Genomic DNA, 19,428 nt, shown 5'->3' with positions numbered 1-19,428 from the left:
TACGCCATTAATAATTATCATTTTTGCAGCCTCTCAATAACCCCCCTGTTTTCCGGTTTGGTCTGAGTTTCATTCATTAATCATATCGGCCTGGCTCTCTACTTGTATCTTCTAATTCTACTACGCCTTGGCCTTCCACGCGCTTTGGAACGTATTTGTTAGTTCTTCGGCCGCCTTTTCGTCTCGTACTCGTTGTAATAAGAATCCCTTAAGGTCGTCCCAAAACTCTTTGGTATCTAGTACTTCGCTACCGCTTTGCCCTTGTGCAACTTCGCCCTGCGCAGGTGTCGTCTTGATAACGGCAGCCCCTCCCATAACCATAACGGAGAACTCGACGCTCGTCTCCCCCTCGCCCGCAAGGTCCTTTAACACTTTGCTATCCGCTATCGGCTTCTTCTTGTGTAGTAGCTTCATCTTATCGACGGGGATCCCCGTGTCCTGCGATACGGCAGTCTTGATGTCCAAGACGGACGTATTGGGCGTCTGGGACGAGAGCTTGATGTCTAGCGGTGGGTTTCGAAGGGACTTGACGAGGACAGTGAGGCTACGCTCCTGGCCCGGTGCTACGGCGGTGGCTTTGCGCTTGCTCATTGGCTTCGGCATTTTGGGTAGGATATACTATATCAGTGAGACTTGTTATTAGCTTAGAACCTGCAAGCAAGATAGACAAGTCGCGGGATGATGCAACTTACGGCGCCGCGCGGGGCGTAGGACTTGGGATCCTCGACATGGTCGGCTGACAGCTTGACCGGACGAGCGTCCAGAGCTGCGAGGAAAGATCTTGCAAATGATACTTCGGTCATATTTGTTTGTTGAGTGTTACACGAGGTGTTATGTAGGAGGAGTTACGTCGCAAACAAATTGATGTCAAGGCGGTCTTGAACTTCTTTAGTGACGATCACGGTGTCCCGCCTTGCATGCGCCCCGAAAGTATCCCACTTTGTGGCTGAAGCTTAGTTGTACCTCAATGCGTGAATGTACTTGGGTACGTACATAACAACATCGATGTATTTTTCTTTAGCTCATTGCACTAATTCAGACCATCCAATCTTGCACAAGATTAAAAATAAAAATGGACCCAGTAGCTTATCAACTTATCGCAAGAAAAAAAGTTCGAGGTCGAAGCGCGGGAGACTTTGGAAATTTTAGAGCGCCCAAGCTTAACGATACAGCGACAACACTCACCATTCACCACATTCTCCCCCCCCCAACTTTTTACAATAAATTTCGCTAGTAAAAAGAAAATGGGTGTCGGTCGTCGCATGAGGAAGCAGGGTCCTCCTGAGCCACTGTCAGAAGAACATTTTGCGAAATTAAAGCGAAAGGCTGGTTTACCTGTAGACGATGTTCCCACCGAGGCGCCGAATAAGAAGAAGCGGAAAACCGCAACCGAATTAACGTCCAAGACCAATGGTGCTGGTGCTGGTGCGAAGAAGGCCGCTACCAAATCCAATGTGAAGCCTAACGGTGTAAAAGCCGCCCCGGCACCTAAACAAAATGGGAAGAATAATAAATCGAAAGCTAAGAAGAAGGCTGCCCCTGCGCCAGAGTCCGATGAAGAGCTAAGCGACGGCCTTGGCGATGGATTCAGCGGCTCCGAGCTGGACGACGATGAATTCTCCGATCTTGAGAAAGATGAGGAGATGGGTGGTCTAGGGGATGACTTCATAGGTTCGGACGATTCCGTCTTTGACTCTGATGCAGAGGACCAGAGGGAGCGAAAAGCCATGTTCTCAGAAGACGAAGACGAGTCGGACGCCGAAGAGAAGTTGACGGCGGCCAACATCGTCGGTCTATCGAATAAGTTAGATAGGCAAAAGGCGCAAGAGGAAGCTGAGGCGCAGGCAGAATTAGAAGAAGCAGCACTCCAAACTAACATTGAGCGACCACATATCCTCGACGACGAGGAAGAGGGCGACTTGGCACGGAAAACGAAAGCGCTCTTAGCTCCCGACCTACAATTGTTAAGGACGAGAATTACGGATACGATACGTGTCTTGGACGACTTTGCGAACGCAGCGGAGGAGGGTAGATCCAGAGCTGAATACACGACGCAATTGCTGAAAGACATTTGCGCCTATTACGGCTACTCGGAATATCTTGCCGAGAAGCTCATGAACCTATTCCCACCAAAAGAGGCTTTCGCATTTTTCGAGGCTAACGAGACGGCGAGACCCGTCGTCATCCGAACCAATACTCTACGAACACATCGCCGGGACTTAGCCCAAGCCCTTATAAATCGTGGCGTTACTCTTGAGCCTGTTGGCAAGTGGTCTAAAGTCGGACTACAGATCTTCGAAAGCAACGTCCCTCTTGGTGCTACTCCCGAATACCTTGCTGGTCACTACATTCTCCAGGCTGCATCTTCATTTTTGCCCGTCATGGCTCTAAGCCCGCAAGAAGGCGAGCGAGTGCTCGATATGGCCTCTGCTCCTGGTGGTAAAACGACACATATGGCTGCTATGATGAAGAACACCGGTTGTATATTTGCCAACGATCCCAGCAAGTCCCGTGCGAAGGGTTTGATTGGTAACATTCATCGTCTTGGTTGTCGCAACGTAATTGTCTGCAACTATGATGCCCGAGAGTTCCCGAGAGTCATCGGTGGCTTCGACCGAGTACTCCTTGATGCTCCTTGCTCAGGTACGGGAGTTATCGCCAAGGACCCCTCGGTTAAGACGAACAAGGATGAAAAGGACTTCATGGTCTTACCCCATACCCAAAAGCAGCTCTTGCTAGCTGCAATCGACTCGGTTAATCACGCGAGCAAGACCGGCGGTTATCTAGTCTACTCCACATGTTCGGTCACGGTCGAGGAGAACGAACAAGTAGTCCAGTATGCGCTCAACAAGCGACCTAACGTCAAGTTGGTCTCTACCGAGCTCCCCTTCGGCAAAGAAGGTTTCACCAGCTACATGGGCAAGAAGTTCGACCCCAGCCTGCGCCTGACGCGAAGATACTACCCGCACACGTACAACGTGGACGGTTTCTTCGTCGCCAAGTTCCAGAAGGTCGGCCCGACGCCGGCCAACCTCGTCAAGGACAAGCCCGTCCAGGGCGCCTCGGCGGCGCCGCGCGCGGAGGAAGAGGAGGTCATCGACAAGACGCCCATCGCGGCGGATGACAAGGTCCCCGGACAGGACGACGACTTTGGCGGCTTCGACGACGAGGAGGATCAGAAGTACATGGAGAGGGCGAAGCGCAACGCTATGCGGAAGCGCGGTCTTGATCCTAAGGCGCTGAAGAAGCCTACTACAAATGGTAGTGCGGAGAAGAGCGAGAAGAGCGAGAAGAGCGAGGCTAGGAACGGGGCTAAGGAGGAGGCTCAGAACGAGAAGAAGGGGGAGGAGAAGAGCGAGGCTAAGAAGGACAAGAACGAGAAAAGCAAGAGCCAGGAGAAGAGCAAGAGCAAAGTTGAGGCCAAGAGCGACGGCAAGACGAAGAGCAAAAAGAAGACGTAGCTAGAAGCTTAAAGGCGTAATGTTATTCTCGTTGGGTATCGGGGAAAATCATGGCATTTGTTCGAGTTTCGTGCTGTGGTTGATGGAATGTGAATAGTGACTATTCTCTACCTCCTGCAAGGTTCCCTTCGAGTCCAAGCTACCTAGGTAACCTTATGTTTATAATCGAGTTGTTGTTCTGCGTAAGTGTATACTTTCTCTGGAGACTTCAGCTACGTCTCTTAGAAGAATCAAATGGCAATGCAATTAGTTGTGCTTGAAGGCGGCGATGTTTATCGAGCCATCACAGGTTTGCTTACACGCAGATCCTAAGATTCAACTTTACCAGGTAGGTACCTAACCTAAGGCAAATAATGCTGGAACCGAAGGCGTCGGTTCTATCTATGATAGTAAGTAAGCTGTACCTACCTGTTATTCAATATGTGACATAGGTACCTAAGGTTATCCGTCGTGATCACTACCTTACCCCACCCCACCCCTCGGTCACCACCATGACCGGCGCACAACCAGACAACCTTAGGTTAGGTACCTACCTAGGTACCTAAGGTAGTCAACCTCTGCGCCTTCTGCCGCTCAATAGACCAGGTCCAACTGACAACAGGCCTCTTCAACGCTTCCAAATCCGAATCCCCGCTCTAAAACGGACAACTGTAAAGTGGCGAGCTCAACCTCGGCACCATACTCGCAACAGCAGCGTCGTCAGCAACATCAGTAGCTTGAATGAAGTGGTGGTGCTCGCGGGGGTTAGCCCCGCCAAGTGGACGGCGCAGACGTTCTTGCAGTTGCATCCGTGCTTGTACCCCGTGCCGAGGCGGGGTGATTATGTGGTAGGAGAGGAGGAGGGAGAAGAAGAGCCGTTTGCGATGTTTCCGTCGGGGAGGATTGTACATAGAAGATGAGGTTAATGTTGAATTACTTAGGACGTGGTATGAGACGTGCGTTCCCTCGCACGGGAATAAACACAGCCAACCTCCCTAGCTAACACTTGACACCTGGTGGCCCGCAAACCTTCGGTTGATCGATGTGCGGCGCTCCCGTCTAGCTGAGGTATCAGAGCCGTGCCCCTACTTTTTGCGCTCAGCTACCTACGTATGGGAGCGATGAGATGGACTTTTTACAAGCGACTCTGCCCGTCGATAAAGCAGTTCAAATTGCACAGATGGATCTGCTATCCTCGAGAGCAGCGCGGACGGGACAGTAGTCGCCGCATGCGGCACGGCGATCGACGGCCTAGCGGGGATCAACGGGCCTTCTCGCCCTATCAAGAAGCGCACCGCACAGCGCGCGTGGCCAAAGATCTCAGCCTGATGTCTAGACGTCTTCCGTCTCGACCGAGCGTGCCAGGACGACCCGGTAGAAAACACGAGGGTGAACATTACGAGAAGGCCTGTGCTCGCGGCGGACGTGCTGGACGCGTTCTCGGGCGTGCTGAGGAAGGGTGCGCGTTAACACGGGGCGCGAGTTTTACTGGGGCCACTGGGTGTCGACGCGGTTCAACGAGAGCCTGGCTGGGAACAACGTCGTCTGGTACCCGGGCCGCGAGTGGCGGTCACACGAGCTGCCGGAACGGCGGAGGGAGCTGCGCCGTGTGATATCGGGTGACGGGGCCGTTGATAGGGTAGAAGTTCCCGCGCTAGTCTTGGCTCGGACGGAATCACATATTGGGGGTGGGTGAACCGCACTGCGCCGCGACAGGTTGTGCTGGAGTGGAGCCGGAGGTGAACATTACGAAGCGTAGCGTGGATGGGAAAGCCGCTGAGCTGCGCTCTTCGGATGAGGGGATATTTGAATCTGCGTTGAAGATTGATATGTGTGGTACTGACAAGACGCACGACCTCGGCGGGTTGGGAGGGCAGTACTACGGTTGATCCGAGTTTACTACACCGGGACAAGGGAGACGGAGATTTTAAGGATTCGGGATGTTTGCTCTTCTGGACGAGCCACGCGGTGCTGGAAGTAGAAGACGACAAGATATATAGCAATAAAAAGGAGGGAATTGGCTAACTGGCCCCGTTTGTTCCCTACCAAGCACCTAAGCTATCCGGGAAGCATTCGGTCATAGTAGTATCGCGTAAGCATAACGATAATAATCTAAAGGTTTTTAAGGCGGAGAGGAAACTCAACGTCCTAGTTGTCGAGTGGGATGACCCGGTTAAGCATGTTGCTTCATGGATTTGGGCAGGCGATGTCGAAGAGGAAGCTTGGGCTAGGCTTGGGGAAGAACGGGAGTGAACATTAGTTACGCTGGCGCAATCTAGGATTTAGTTTCTGCCGCGCTTCCTGGTCCTTGAGGTGGGCATATGGGGTGGTAATATTTTGATTTCTGACAACGAGGATCTTGTATTACGAGGCGAAACTGGAAGAATGTGGAAACGACTCGCTTGTTCTGTAATGGACTCTAATCTAGATAACTAAGAACTTCTGGTGGCCAGTAGCTGTACACGCCAGCAGTATTCTTCCCCCCGGGTTGTCTTATCTAGAATCTTAACATCTAGTTTAGGTACCGTTATGCGCTTCCATTCCCCCATAATCCCTTTACGGAACGTCATCCAGGGGGTTTGTGCTAATATACACCTCCCTAAAGTGAGATCACATGCTTCAGTATTCATGATGCCAATATCCCAACCAATACCTGCGATGCGCTCCCTAGCGCCGCTTATAGAAATACTTGATAAGACAGCAACCTTGTTTCGTCTCACTTGATCTGTCGCTTGGTACTGGTAGACCACCTACTGGTCCTAAAGCTCAGAAGTCGGACTCGTCCTCGACATCAACCCATTCGTCAGACCCATCAGATCGGTGGACTTCCTCGAACTTATCCAAGCCGTCTAATCCTCCAGGCGACTTGTGGGATGGCGGTATCTTTTCGGGTACCTCTTGCGTCTTAAGTATCTGATGGTACGCCATCACCCGCTCCTCAGCGATCCTCCGGAAGACCTGCATGGTGCCCATGTTCATCAAGCTATGCACGGCGAAACCGCCCCGTTTCGCAGCGCTGTCCATGGTCTCAACTAGCTGCGGGTCGTGAGGCTCGGCCGCAATGATGTTTTGGAACCGATAAGACCGCAGCTCCGCGTTGCGCCAGTCCGTGTTCCGAGACATCGACACGCCTCGGAAGTCGCCCGTGAGCCAGTGCGCGAACTCCCCGTGCGTCACGGCCACGATGTGCGCGTCGTCGTCCCCGGCCTCCATGGCGTATCTCGCCAGACGCCAGAGGCACATGCGTGCGGCCCGTGCCCGCGCATAGACTTTACTCACGACAGGCGCGAAGAAGGTGTTCGAACCCTTGCGGTACCAGTCCTCGTCGAGGAGGCTCATATCCAAGCGGTTCTTGTCGCGGGTATAGTGTACGGCGAGCTCGCTTTTAGGTATTCCCGTGCTGCTCAGCGAGGCGTTGACCTCCTGCAGCTCGGGGAGCAGCTGGACCTTGATGCGTGGATCTACCGTTGGGAGAATCCCGACGAGCGCGGTGGTGGTGGCCCGTTTTAACGGCGAAGAAAGGATATGAGTGACCTTAGGTCCGAATTGGTAGTCAGCTCTTAATTGTTGGCATTCTATAAGGCCCCGACTAGTTAATTCGGGGTCCTTGATATGACCGCCCTGGAGGTTGTGTAGAGCCTGGGCGTGGCGGATGATGTCGATGATAGGTGCCATTCCGGTCGTGAGACGTTCGCGTTACCAAATGTTCTTGAGGCTGCAGTTGGTTGTGATATTTAATATGTTGTGGTATTTATGGCTGCTTGCCTGCCCTTCAAACGAGCGTGCTGTCTTTAAATATCCTATCAGAAATAAAAGTTGCCCCAGCGCGTAGCAACACGGCCGCTAGGGAAACAAAACCGCTGCCAACAAACCTCTCGCATGGGCCTCCGTTCTCCTTAGCAATGTTTTAACTCCCGTATCAGTATGCTCAGCCATACAAAGGTTAGGTAGATGCTAAATTTCCAAGTGTTTTTATAGTAGCATTGATCAAAGTTATAAGTTCAAATTATCGTGCGTACAGTAGAGGCGTCAGGTGTCTAAGTAAAAGTAAATGCGGATAAAGTAGGTACCTTAGGTAGGTAGTCAGTCCATTCAATACCTAAGCACCCCATCTTTGACAGTTTCTTTGTTATCTAGGATGACAAGCGCAAGTGCATATACTTGCTCAAATATACGGTCGTATTCGCAAAGGCCGATTGGCGGGGTAGCGACACTGAAGATTGATAGTAAACAGTTTGCTTAAGAGAAATATCTGCAGGTGGTTTGGTCTCAGCAGGTGCAGAGGAGTGCACCTAAACTATATGGAAAGGAAGAAAAACTATTTTTATTTCAGGTGCACTTCTAAATAGATTCAGATATATCATTAAGCCAAAGTATATTCATAGGCAGCTACCTCCTATATCCTTCTAAGGAGTATGTTAGGTGGGGCAAGACTTACAGTAACAGGTTGACAATACCTTACCTATACATACAATTTCACTATTCAAAATAAAAACGAGGAAAGAGAATGTCTGTATAAAGGAGAATAATTACTGACAGAGTATTACTCTTTGATGAAATCTTAACTTTAACTAGTACCACTCAGCATCGTTTAATACTGGAAGTTTACGCAAGCTCTCCGTAACATTACCATATCCTAAATAGAATAGATAAAGTTAAAGGGGCTTCTTTCCACTGTGCTGTGTTATGTCCACACGAATGAGAGCGACGAGTAAAGCGTACATATTAAAATACCAATTCTAGGTAACTCATATTCGTCATCTGGACCCTGGCACTATACCATATCTACCCGTTTGTTCTCAATCACTAGAGAGAACACCACTATGTTGAGGCCGTGCTACAGCTGCGGAATGTATACTAAGAGAGCTGTCCATAACTCCGCTTCTCGTAACAGGTTCTGGCAGTGTTTCTTTCTCATTATTCGAGTGCCCTTTCCTCCAGCCGGCTCTGCTCGTAAAGACTAGATCTGAGCTTTCCCAGTCCTCTTTCAATACCAACGCAGCCCCTCGATTCAGAGGGATGTGATTGGTGCGCCAATCCCAAACACTCGCGTAGACCGTACGATACGACGAGATTGCGAAAATAATACCTATAGTCATACCGGCGAGAATATCGTACCAGTTGTGAGTTCCGTCAACTGATAACGACCCGCAGATGAGGGCTGCCCCAAGGATTGGGCAATAGACCAGGATGAGCTTCCACATAGAAGGATGATAATTCGCAAACACTTTGAGCTTCGCGTTCAGGTATAAGAAGAGGTAGACGCCACTTGCCGTTGAGGCGGTTGAGTGACCGCTCGGAAAGCTCTGCATCGCGTTCCATAAAGGCCGGCCTTGGCCACTTGTGCAGATCTCCGAGGTAAACATGTATTGTCTATAGCCAACCCCGTTCAGTCCTGTCACATTGAATTCCGGGTCGTCTGCCAGGCTCGGATCGGGCTGGCAGACGTCGTAGAAGTTTGGCCTGAAACCGCCGATAAGCCACTTGATCATGACCTGGAACGCGGCTGAGATTTCGAGGGCATATATGCTGCCGATGATAGCATTATTGAGATCCCAGAAATTCTGGATGCGAATCTGAAAAAGCAAGATTGTGAAGATAGGAAATACGATTACGATAGCCGTATCGGCTTCCGAGGAAACAAGCTGAGGGCGAGATGGGTATGCGAGTTCGGGGTAGACGACCTCGCCGGTGTCTTCGTAGGTACGCGGATTAATGACCGTCAGGGGAAATGTTCGTATATTAACGGGGCGAAGAATGTAGACCTATACGATTTCAAAACGCTATATTGGGCACAGAAAGGGGCGATTCGGACTTACTCCAAAAGCTACTACGCCGAGAACAAGCATAGTTACGATGTCGGGCCAAGTAACCCTCAACTACAGGGCAAACGAAGGTCGCTTTTCGATAGAGTATTGTTCGGGCGGCGAGTTCCACCAGCCCCAGAGTACCCTCAGCTTCGATGGTTTTCGAGTACGCCGACTGCGAGAGATTCTTCTGCCTCCTACGTACGGATCCATTGAGGAAAGGTCCTAAGGGTAAGGGTACGAAATTATATAAAGCCCAGACAACAGACCGAAGGGTTGGCGCCCGGAAAACCAGCCTCGTAAGAAAAGTCAAGTCTGCAAGTAAATAACGCTGTCGTTTGATTGTTTCGGCCGCATAGTTGAAATAATTAATTAATTAAGATACACGAATGGTCAGTTGTAGAGTTGGTTGCTTCTGCTTTACGGAGCTACTGCTAATGAATTACTATCGCCATTGACTAAAGTCATCCGTCTTGTAATTATCAGCGCCATAGCACTTTCCATAGGTGATAGCTTCAACAACATACTACTTCCCAAGTACAGGTTATTGAACCTACGTCCTTTCAAAATGTTAAGCTTACCCCTATCCAACTGGTATTCAAGCTCCGCTTCCATTACTGAAATATCCATTTACTGCATATTTGTTTATTGTATAAGTGCATACCAGGCAGGTACCTAACTATCGTCAATTGTAGGGGACGGGAAGTTCCTCTTGTAACTAAAGAACTACTTTACCAAAAGTCATTATCAGTAGATTCCATGATTCCCTAGTTGTTGTTCGGTAATAACATCTTCGCAATCTTTATACCATTATTCAGCTCTTATCTTCGTATGGTATGTACCTAGGTTAGTCGTAACGGGGGTAAATAGATGATGCGCGATATCAGGACCCAGTCCAGCCACTTGCTATTAAATCCGATGAGATAACAATTTTAGTTACTTTTTCATATCTCCGATTATGTAGGAGGTACATATAGATCCTGTCGGATTCTTGACTCATAAGTAACTATCCAATAGCTTCAACTTATTCATGAATTGGAGTGAGCTGTACGTTGGTATTTTTTTGTGGCCATAATTTCATTATCGAGTTGTCAAAATGTGGTCTCGCAGCATATCTTGCATACTGGCTCTTAGCAGCTTAGCATACGCTGTTCCCGTAAGTTCCTTGATCTTACTTAGGTACCTGAGGTATAATACATATAAAACAACCCCCGTTTGTATTAACCACAAGTGCATACCTCATATATATAGTATTCCGGCAAACTACATAAGAAAACGGCGCTTGTTATCATCGACGTGCAGAATGATTTCATCAACGGCTCCTTGGCTAATCCGCGAGCTCCTCTTATCCTCCCCAAAATCTATCAGCTCTTGGATGATCACGAGTGGCCTTTCATTGTCGCTTCTCAAGGTAACTACCTATATAGGTACCTACCATTCATAAAACCGATGTTCCTATTCTGACAGTTCGATAGATTGGCATCCTAAGGGGCACGTCTCGTTCTTCTCAAGCCACTCGGGGAAGGTCTCCGGGGACACCGTGAACGACAGCTTCGTGGACACTCCCACCAAGACCGAGACGCAGACGCTATACGCGGACCACTGCATCCCGGAGACCTGGGGCGCCGAGATCGAGCGCGGCGTCCGGACGCGGCTGCACTTGCTCGAGGGCTACCGCGCGCCCGTCCATTACATCAAGAAGGCGCAGGACCACTCGGTAGACTCGTACTCGGCGTTCGCCGACAACCAGTACCACCGCTTCACGACGCTGCATTCCGAGCTGGCCCTGCACGGCATCGAGACCCTGGTCGTGACGGGGCTGGTGACCAGCGCGTGCGTCCGGGGCACGAGCATCGACGGCATCAAGCTCGGCTACGAGGTCGTGCTGATCGAAGACGCCACCGAGTCCGTCAGCGCCGAGGACAAGGCCGCGGCCGTCAGGGAGCTGCAGGGCTGGGGGGTGCAGGTATTGAATCTGACGGACTGGGAGGGCGCGAACCCGACGCCGGAAAAGTCTCGGACGAGGGAATTGTAACTAAATGCCACGTCAACGGACCATACCTAGCTAGGTACCCAATTGGAAAGGTTCTACAACTAAGGTTAGAGGTAGGTACCTACAAACTGGGGTGCTATGTACGTGATTTGTCTTGGTCTTGGTTTATCATGTTCGGAATACCCAAGATACCAGGTACCTAATAGGTCTATAAATATGGTGGGAGTATAGAAAGCATTTGACGAAGAAAATAAAGAGAGGCATATCAAATTAGGTATACCCGTGCCAACAGTTCTACCTATCTGTTAAGAAAAAGGAGGAACGGGAGCGGGGTGGCGTGGAAAGGGGGTTGGGAAGTTGACGGCTAATGTATCACACTAACTAACCAGAAAACACAGACCTTGGACTCGATTGGCAGCTTAGTAAATACTAGAAGTACTTGAAATAGGTGTATTAAAGCAAGTAAAGAGAAGGAATAGCCACGACCTAATAAGCCTCATATCCTACCTAACTTTAGCTCCCTAGGTACCTCATACAATCTTAAATTATATGCTAGCTTCTCAGACTGAGCTACAAACCCTCAAACGAGTGAAATAGCCCTTTTGTCAAAGGCCATCAAGGTCCGTAACACTCCGCGACCTATACGATATATTCCAATATTGGAGCTTGTCGAGACTTCTCTTCCCTTAAGCTACATGAATTGACGCGCAATAACGACTTCCACAAATCCGAGGAAACCTATGACATTAGCGCCCAGGATGCAGAGCAGGAAGACCTTGACATTCAACATAGGTATACAATCTACCCCAAGAAGCGCGCGTCGTAGACCTACACGCTTCAGGCGCAGAGATATACCCCTTGCCCTCGAATTCCCGTAGCACGAACACCGGGTCGAGCGAGACAATCGGGCGGTCTTCCTCGGGGAGAAGGGAAGCCTGCACGCGGACCAAGACGGCGTCGGCGGGGATGATAACGAGGAACTTCGAGGCCAACTGGGAGACCAGGAGGAGCGAGAAAGACAGGATATTGTCCGTAGCAGGGCGGGGGTCAGCCGCCCCCGTCACATCGCTAAAGATGCTTGCAGCAAATATCTTGGTTATCTTTCCCGATACTTCCGCGGCCGCGCCGAAGATCAGCGTGGGGAGAGCAGTAGCGCGGAACACGAGACGGAACGGGAGTAGGCGGCGGCAGAACGGCTTCGCGCTAGGTTTCGAGATGACGGCGTGCGTCCACGCGGTGTTGAGCTGGACGAGGAGCAGGGACGCAATGATGGAAGATACTATTTCGGGCATAAACGGGATCAAGCGGAGAAGAAGTTCGAGTGGGGTGCCGATGAGGGCGTAGACCGCGAAACAGCCAAATTCTCGAGAGGGATTTCTTGCCGCCGATGGAGACTAGGCGACGATAAGTGGAAACGAGGCCCGAGAAGGCTCTTCATCAGACAGGCTCTTGGAGTTCCCAGCCTCCTCATCAACCACATCACCTGACAGTTCAGTATAAGATTCGGGGGTATCGCTTTCGACAGCGGCCAGGGTCGGAAAGACACGTCCCGTAGTATAGGAAAACTGCGACAAATGGTAAGAAATGATGTACGAAGGACATTACAGAAGTTACGTACTGAAAGGACAAGTAGAATAACTACGAGGATCTGAACGCCTGCAACAACTTTGAAGGCGATCAATTTTCCCTCGCTAAGTTCTTCGGCTCGAGATATTAGGGTCTCAAAAGACCGTTTGGAAAGGGACGAGGCACCGAACACATAAGGCGTGAGTAGTGCGCATAATGTTAGTCGTTCAAAAGACAACCTCGAAAATAGGATGGTCTATCGAATGAAGGACATATTAAATCAACACGATCGAATAGAGAGGCTCTGAGGCGGGGGAGCCGTTAATTCGTTTTATACGTGAGCGGAAGACAGTGGTGAAACCTACTGCCTTAGGTAGGACTTTACCATTAATATACCACGACTAGTATAAAGACGTAAGCTCCTGAAATGTATCATGTCTTTCTTTGCTTCAGCTGGAGAGGTCAACTTGCCCAACGTAACATACCAACGATTGAACATAAATGGTGTCAAAAAATGATGAAACATTCGCCTCGAGCCTAGGAAAGCCTCCTATACCAACGGGGCCAGAACCAAGGTATCTATAATGGCTGTTTTTACCATTGGAACAACGTCGGTAGCAATAGACTTGCTTATGGTTCAGACAACTCCGAATCAGGTAGAGGATTCACTGTTTCTGACAGGATTGCGCAAAGTGCACGTTTCGATTTGACTCATCATATCGTACGCGTCGATACTAAGAACTGCAGCTACACTGCATAGCCCGTCCCAACCTTGGCACATCACTCGTCCATCTAGTCTCCTCGTCTATATCGCCCTTATATTCCTTTCCGTCGAACGTGCGACCGGCCCAGCTCTCCTCAAACGGGTGCAGAGCCATAGTCATAATTCTGTCTAGAACGTCCCTTTCGTTGTTCTTCTCGACGCGCTTGATAACCTCATCGAGGATCCAGCCTCGCGGGACAAAGTTCGGGTTAACCTTCTTCATAGCTCGCATTCTTTCTTCGTCCTGCTCGTTCGAGATGGTCTGTCCATCTCCCCAGTCTTCGAGGATCCGTTGCCGCCACTTATCCAGCCACTCGCCGACCTTCTTGCGGCCCTCAGCTTCTCCGCCGGCCCCCGTGACGCCGTCGCTATAAAAGAAAACGCTCGCTCTGTCCTGCCGAGCCCCCTCGGTCTCTAGCTCGTCCACTTTGACTGAGCTTAAGCGGCGGAAGAAAAGATTGAAATCCAGTTCTAAAGATTCCATAGTATCAAGAATGCTACTAAACAAATCGTCAAAGTCGCTATCCTTGTAAGTCTTCAACCCAAACCGAGCCGTCATCGCCTTCTTGTACTCGTCGAGGAACACGGCCTTGTACTCTTCACCAACTTGCATGATGATCTTTTCGGCTCTTTCGATGATGCCGTTCGCATCTTCTTCCTTTACGCCATCTTCGATGAACTTTGGGTCGTCTACTTGCGATCCAGCACCGATCGACTCGCCAAGCGCTTCGCCTAGGCGTACCAAGTTCCACCATATTATACTTGGCTGATTGCGGTAGCTATACCGCAGCATGAAGTCGTCATGGTTAGGAGTGTAGTTAGGATCAAAGTTGTCCATAAACGCAAAAGGACCAAAGTCGATACTCAGCCCATATAGAGAAGTATTGTCCGTGTTCAATACGCCATTCATAAACCCGTAAGCTTGCCACTTGGCGACGGTGAGCGCGTTGCGTCGCACGATTTCTCGGTACAAGCGCGTGAACCGGTTCTCCGCAGATTCCGGCGGCCCCTCAATCGCATCCGCTGGAATGTTACGTTTAGGAGGAGGCGATTCCTTCGGCTTATCCGGATCCTCAAGACGGCCGGGTAATGTCTCCCAGCCGCCGAATACGTCCTCGGCGACGTACGTCGCAAGCTTACGAATGAGACCTCTATCGCCCCGCGCCCTTAGGATGTCGAAGTTACCAATCCGCAGCCAAGACTGCGTGAACCTCGCGACAATGGCGCCGGGCTCGATTGTTTCTCGTCGCACCTTGACTTCCGGGAGTAGCGTCAAGCTCAGAGCCCTCGTAGAGGGTATACCGAGCGCATTCAGTGCCTCGCTCACGACGAACTCGCGTATGCTACTCCGGAGGACAGCTTTCCCATCTGCGAAGCGACTGTATGGCGTCAACCCCGCCCCCTTCAATTGCAACTCGTAGCGCACTCCCGTCTTCGGATTTGTCGTCTCAAATAGCGATATAGCTCGCCCATCGCCGAGCTGGCCAGCCCATTGACCAAACTGAAAACCACCGTAGCACTGCGCCCACGGGTAGCCTCCTTCAAGCTTCTCCTCGTCCCATCCCTGCAATTTGTTGCCCGCAACGGTCTGCACGAAATCCTCTGTTTTCTCATCCCCTTCTCCGATGCCGAGATCGCGCATAGCCGCGGGGCTAACCGCCAGGAGCTCCGGCCTCTCGACATGTTGCGGGCGCACCCACGTGAACAGGGCGTCGCGAACCTGCCTCGGAACGATATGATCGCGGGGGGTCTTATGAGAATCGGCCGGGGTGGGGAACAGGGAGTCGGGCGGAAGCTTCGAAGTGAAAGTCCACGACTTCGGGATATCGTTTATAGACGCTGTCGACGTAGCGTTCGCGGCCTGCGTCGTCGCACCGCTCGTCGAGAACTGGGACGCCATCTGCGCCAGTCGCAAGTCTGGTAGGCTTCGATGAACGATGCGATGCAAAAACATATAGAGAGAAGACTTTCTCCGGGCCGGGTTGATTATGTTACCTATGACTTGGGAGATATATAAAAAAACGAAATAGTATATATAAAGTCAAAGGGAAATTTACATTTCATTTAAAATTATGTAGGTAACTAGAGAGCTGGAACAGTGAAAGGGCGCAGGGGCGATGAAGCATTAATGCGGTAATGTGGTAATACGGTAATACAATGGCGATTTCGATGATGCTCGACAAGAAGGTATTACGTCAATTCCTATAGCTGAATTAATCTTGGAAGGCCTTATCTTAAGCAGTATATGTACCTAACCTAGGTAATTATCTCGAAGATCTTATCTCTAAAATCTGGGTACGAAGTACACGTGATCGCATGTTGTTCACCATGTACACTAACATTACCACCTCTTGATGACTCCCAGGAGACAGCATGTTTAATAACAGTGTGTGTCCTATTTAGAAGTTTATTGAAGTGTACATCTAAAAATTCAATATCTACCTCCCCTATGGAGCCAAGTACCTTGATACCAAGTCGATCATCCTTGACAACCAGAAGACTCTGGCTCTTTACTGGTAGGCAATAAGGGTGAACCAACCTTCAACATACATCTCTTTTGATGATCTAAAAGCAGTAGTGGCGAACGTATGCTGCGAGAGAAACGAGAATAGGTTAGGTACCTCCTGCGATAAATAATATATTCAATGCTTTCGGTCATTATATACCCAGGATTAGCCGCCAAGCCTGCAACGATAGGATACGGTAGGATGTTGGCAATAATCTTCGTGCATACCTAACCTAGGTACTATTCCCAGATATTTCACTAGATGCTGCCGAGACTCTCTCTTGCAGACACATCGCGTCTACTATTGGTTTCCCGGTTGCCGGTTTCTCACCACTCCCGCGTCTTTTCGCGCGTTTGCCTCCAGAAAATCGACGGTCACCATGGCGGCCCTTTATCATCCTCGACCCTTCGTAAAATCATCAACCTTGTATTGCGATGCTTCTACCGCGCCTCGTGGCATGATCAAACCAATGATAGCAATATAGTAAATTGCTACCGCAACAGAATTGTTGTTTTCTCGAGAAACCAGATACGATCTTCGGGTCATATGGACAAGACAACCAGCAGATTAGCGAGCGGAGCGTCATAATATCTGCGAGATGCCTGTTGCCTCCTAGATAAATCTGGAACTATGGAAGTACAGTATTGGCCCCTAACTTGAGCTATACGCCTTGGGCCGTGTATTCGTATATGCTAGTCTCAAAAACTGGCTCATATTTGTATCCTGGTTGTTTTCAGACTTCCACTCTTTGTCTTGTAAAAATGCATAGCATGTCGTCTAGGCACTCCCAAGGGATGTGAACAAGAGGTTGAGAATAACCCCTTTCCCGAAGACAAGAGTTCGTTTGAGTCCATTTTGTGAGGAAAACATGTACGTTACATTTTACAGGACTATCTCCGCAGCTGTTATCATTATCTGCGCTTGCTATAACGAGGGCTGGTCTGCATTTACTACCATGATTCTCCTCCTGAGCATTATCGATACCCTTGGTGCATTCTCACGTGGATAATAGCAACTGGTGATCCCGTGGCAAGTTATCTAATTCTATGAATAATACTGTGAGTGAACATCTGGAGTTGTCAAGTCTAGACGAGCAGATCGGCAAGTTGTGCAGCCTCCACTCTTCTACCAGTTCCGGTATGTATGAAACCAAGTAGTCGATCAAAACAAGGTAATGGACAGTATATCAATCTATCTTAACCCGATATTCAAGCTTTCTCCATATAAATAAAGCGTTTCCAGAATCCGCAGAGCATCCACGTATGTAAATCAGTTGCCAATGAGTCTCATTTCAGGGCTCTCGTGCTTTGTTGTCAACTAATAGAACCTGCAGTAGTGCGGACAACGAAGTCTTGTTGGAGGGAACTGGATAGTCTAGCCCTGGACTAAGCTGAGCGCTGAAGTGCATCATTGGCGAGTTCAGATCTTTAGCTGCAGTAAGCTCTTCCATGGTTCGTAGCCCAGATGGTGACATTGGTTAGCCAATAGGTTGTCTAGATTGCATACTTAGACTGTTGATGTTAGCCTTATTATTTTTTAAGTACGTCCAAGAGTGGAATTCGCTACAGCCTTAGATGCCCAATAACTGGGGTTTGGGCATGTAATTCGCTGGCAACGTGTGAAATTCGTACAATCGGAACTCAATCTCGCACTTACGTGTCTGGGCTCTATCATTGTTCAAATAGGATGCGACTGTCAATTCCGCTGCAGGGTCCGCTCCACTCGCTACGGCGCTGCGATGGAGACTCATCCCATTATGTTCCTCCACAACATCTGATCCGACTTAGCCACTCAGGAGCTATACGAATATCAAGGACTTTTGCTCAACACTCGAGGTGTAGCTAACAGCGATCCATCTTCTATAAATGGCTTCATGGCCGCCCGCAAAAACTGTCGAAGGATTATTCCCACATTACACTTTGTCTGGTATTGTAAGATCACATCATCATGATCATGTACACGCAAATCGACTCCAACGACTCGAAGTTCCGGTCGGATGCTTCTGGCGTTGGACCTAAGCAAACTTCGACCTCTTCTGTCTCGCCCATCCCGACCCTGAAGTTGAACGACGGAAATGAGATGCCTATGGTAAGTTTCGCATTCAGACCTTCGAGTGCATCGCATCAGACTAATATTTCGGGTACGTAGGTTGCCTATGGCCTAGGCATGTCCTTCAGCGAGGCCGACACCGAACACATTGTGACCTCCGCACTCAGGGGAATCCGGGGTGGTTTCAACCACTTAGATGCCGCAGAAGGTAAGGCTGCATGAACTTCCCCAGTTCTATACTTATTCAACAGTTCCTAACAAGGTTCGTAGCGTACGGCAATGAGAAGGGACTCGGAATAGCCATCAGAAATTCCGGAGTACCGCGTTCGCAGCTCTACATCACTACCAAGGTGTGGACCGTAGCCACGACCGTAAAAGCCGCCTTCGATGCTTCGCTTGAGCGACTTGGCGTCGACTATGTGGACATGTATCTAGTGGGCTGGCCCCAAATTGCGGATACCCCAGATCGCCTGCAGCAGATCTGGGCCGAAGTCGAAGCCATCAAGCAGAGCGGCAAGGCCAAGTCCATCGGCGTTTCCAACTTCCTGCAAGATCACTTGCAGACGATCCTGAAGACGGCCAAGATCAAGCCTGCCGTCAACCAGATCGAGTACCACCCGTACCTGCAGCACGGAAACCTCATCGACTTCCACCGCCAGAACAGCATCGCGACCGCGGCGTACTCGCCACTTACCGCCCTCACAAAGGCGCGACCTGGTCCCGTTGACGGAATCTACGCTTCGCTTGCCAGGAAGTACGGCGTCTCAGAGGCGGAAATCGCGCTTCGATGGGCCATCGACCAGGGTATTGCTGTCGTCACGACCAGCGCCAGTGAGGAGCGCCTGTACAGCTTAAGAAGAAAGCTGCCCTCATTCCAGCTCACGGCCAGTGAGGTCGCGGAGATTACTGAACTTGGAAGGAGGAAACACTTCCGAGGATTTTTCAACGATATTTTTGCCCCGGAGGATAGGCGTTAAGTCTTTGGGTATTTTGGGTCTCGGTTCTCGGGGGGGTTTTTTTCTTCTCTTCTTTCTTTGGTTTCCATATGATAAAAGTGCCACCAATGGTATCAATGGCACGACAGAAGGCGTCTAGTATTTCGAGGTTGGGATAGGGGGTTTTCAATATGACCGCGTAACGTCGTTCGATCTCGACAGGGACATTAGCTTAGCCACAACAGGCATTCTTCCCACTACATCGGCTTTAGTGTAGTCAATGCTGGATCAATCCCGCAAATATACTGCTTTAGCTGCTCCTCGCTATCAATAGGGGATATACAAGAAACAACATGGACTAAGTAATT

At 49.9% G+C, this 19,428-nt stretch overlaps 7 protein-coding genes across 7 annotated transcripts; 3 read left to right on the top strand and 4 right to left on the bottom strand.

Moving 5' to 3' along the window:
- Window positions 1-120: 120 nt before the first annotated feature.
- Window positions 121-803, bottom strand: F4812DRAFT_456153 (cell-cycle control medial ring component-domain-containing protein; the record flags this gene model as incomplete). The annotated part of the gene is made up of 2 exons (XM_047936940.1): window positions 121-618; window positions 693-803. The coding sequence occupies 2 exons, from the start codon at window positions 801-803 to the stop codon at window positions 121-123; spliced, it is 609 nt and encodes a 202-aa protein (XP_047794370.1).
- A 308-nt stretch (window positions 804-1,111) lies between these two features.
- F4812DRAFT_416468 (NOL1/NOP2/sun family putative RNA met) lies at window positions 1,112-3,808 on the top strand. The gene has a single exon (XM_047933073.1). The coding sequence runs from the start codon at window positions 1,245-1,247 to the stop codon at window positions 3,459-3,461; it is 2,217 nt and encodes a 738-aa protein (XP_047794369.1). The 5' UTR covers window positions 1,112-1,244; the 3' UTR covers window positions 3,462-3,808.
- A 2,018-nt stretch (window positions 3,809-5,826) lies between these two features.
- On the bottom strand, window positions 5,827-7,786 carry F4812DRAFT_416466 (histidine phosphatase superfamily). Its single transcript, XM_047933072.1, has one exon. The coding sequence runs from the start codon at window positions 7,113-7,115 to the stop codon at window positions 6,207-6,209; it is 909 nt and encodes a 302-aa protein (XP_047794368.1). The 5' UTR covers window positions 7,116-7,786; the 3' UTR covers window positions 5,827-6,206.
- Window positions 7,787-8,239: 453 nt separating this feature from the next.
- Window positions 8,240-9,289, bottom strand: F4812DRAFT_456149 (acid phosphatase/Vanadium-dependent haloperoxidase; the record flags this gene model as incomplete). The annotated part of the gene is made up of 2 exons (XM_047936938.1): window positions 8,240-9,205; window positions 9,260-9,289. The coding sequence occupies 2 exons, from the start codon at window positions 9,287-9,289 to the stop codon at window positions 8,240-8,242; spliced, it is 996 nt and encodes a 331-aa protein (XP_047794367.1).
- An 821-nt stretch (window positions 9,290-10,110) lies between these two features.
- Window positions 10,111-11,634, top strand: F4812DRAFT_203290 (Isochorismatase hydrolase). The gene is made up of 3 exons (XM_047930260.1): window positions 10,111-10,403; window positions 10,499-10,658; window positions 10,723-11,634. Exons 1-3 carry the CDS (start codon window positions 10,344-10,346, stop codon window positions 11,280-11,282), a joined length of 780 nt encoding a protein of 259 aa, XP_047794366.1. The 5' UTR covers window positions 10,111-10,343; the 3' UTR covers window positions 11,283-11,634.
- Window positions 11,635-13,020: 1,386 nt separating this feature from the next.
- On the bottom strand, window positions 13,021-16,009 carry F4812DRAFT_203442 (UPF0061-domain-containing protein). The gene is made up of 4 exons (XM_047930262.1): window positions 15,821-16,009; window positions 15,627-15,771; window positions 13,292-15,486; window positions 13,021-13,207 (listed from the first exon to the last, which is right to left on the bottom strand). Exons 2-3 carry the CDS (start codon window positions 15,631-15,633, stop codon window positions 13,541-13,543), a joined length of 1,953 nt encoding a protein of 650 aa, XP_047794365.1. The 5' UTR covers window positions 15,634-15,771; window positions 15,821-16,009; the 3' UTR covers window positions 13,021-13,207; window positions 13,292-13,540.
- A 1,778-nt stretch (window positions 16,010-17,787) lies between these two features.
- F4812DRAFT_203296 (Aldo/keto reductase) lies at window positions 17,788-19,299 on the top strand. Its single transcript, XM_047930261.1, has 3 exons — window positions 17,788-18,164; window positions 18,225-18,333; window positions 18,396-19,299. Exons 1-3 carry the CDS (start codon window positions 18,024-18,026, stop codon window positions 19,100-19,102), a joined length of 957 nt encoding a protein of 318 aa, XP_047794364.1. The 5' UTR covers window positions 17,788-18,023; the 3' UTR covers window positions 19,103-19,299.
- Window positions 19,300-19,428: the final 129 nt, after the last annotated feature.

This window comes from Daldinia caldariorum (assembly GCF_022478825.1).
Source record: "Daldinia caldariorum strain CBS 122874 unplaced genomic scaffold F4812scaffold_2, whole genome shotgun sequence".
NCBI classification, from domain to species: domain Eukaryota; kingdom Fungi; phylum Ascomycota; class Sordariomycetes; order Xylariales; family Hypoxylaceae; genus Daldinia; species Daldinia caldariorum.
Note: the sequence above shows the minus strand (reverse complement) of the source record. Positions and strands in the feature narration are given on the sequence as shown.

What these genes read in the sequence shown, in the direction of transcription:
- F4812DRAFT_416468 (XM_047933073.1), top strand. Translation starts at nt 1,245, where the DNA reads ATGGGTGTCGGTCGTCGCATGAGGAAGCAGGGTCCTCCTGAGCCACTG.
- F4812DRAFT_203296 (XM_047930261.1), top strand. Translation starts at nt 18,024, where the DNA reads ATGATCATGTACACGCAAATCGACTCCAACGACTCGAAGTTCCGGTCG. An exon ending in ACGGAAATGAGATGCCTATG is followed by an intron (nt 18,165 to 18,224) that starts GTAAGTTTCGCA and finishes TCGGGTACGTAG; the next exon opens with GTTGCCTATGGCCTAGGCAT. An exon ending in CCACTTAGATGCCGCAGAAG is followed by an intron (nt 18,334 to 18,395) that starts GTAAGGCTGCAT and finishes CAAGGTTCGTAG; the next exon opens with CGTACGGCAATGAGAAGGGA.
- F4812DRAFT_416466 (XM_047933072.1), bottom strand. Translation starts at nt 7,115, where the DNA reads ATGGCACCTATCATCGACATCATCCGCCACGCCCAGGCTCTACACAAC.
- F4812DRAFT_203290 (XM_047930260.1), top strand. Translation starts at nt 10,344, where the DNA reads ATGTGGTCTCGCAGCATATCTTGCATACTGGCTCTTAGCAGCTTAGCA. An exon ending in GCTTAGCATACGCTGTTCCC is followed by an intron (nt 10,404 to 10,498) that starts GTAAGTTCCTTG and finishes TCATATATATAG; the next exon opens with TATTCCGGCAAACTACATAA. An exon ending in TTTCATTGTCGCTTCTCAAG is followed by an intron (nt 10,659 to 10,722) that starts GTAACTACCTAT and finishes ACAGTTCGATAG; the next exon opens with ATTGGCATCCTAAGGGGCAC.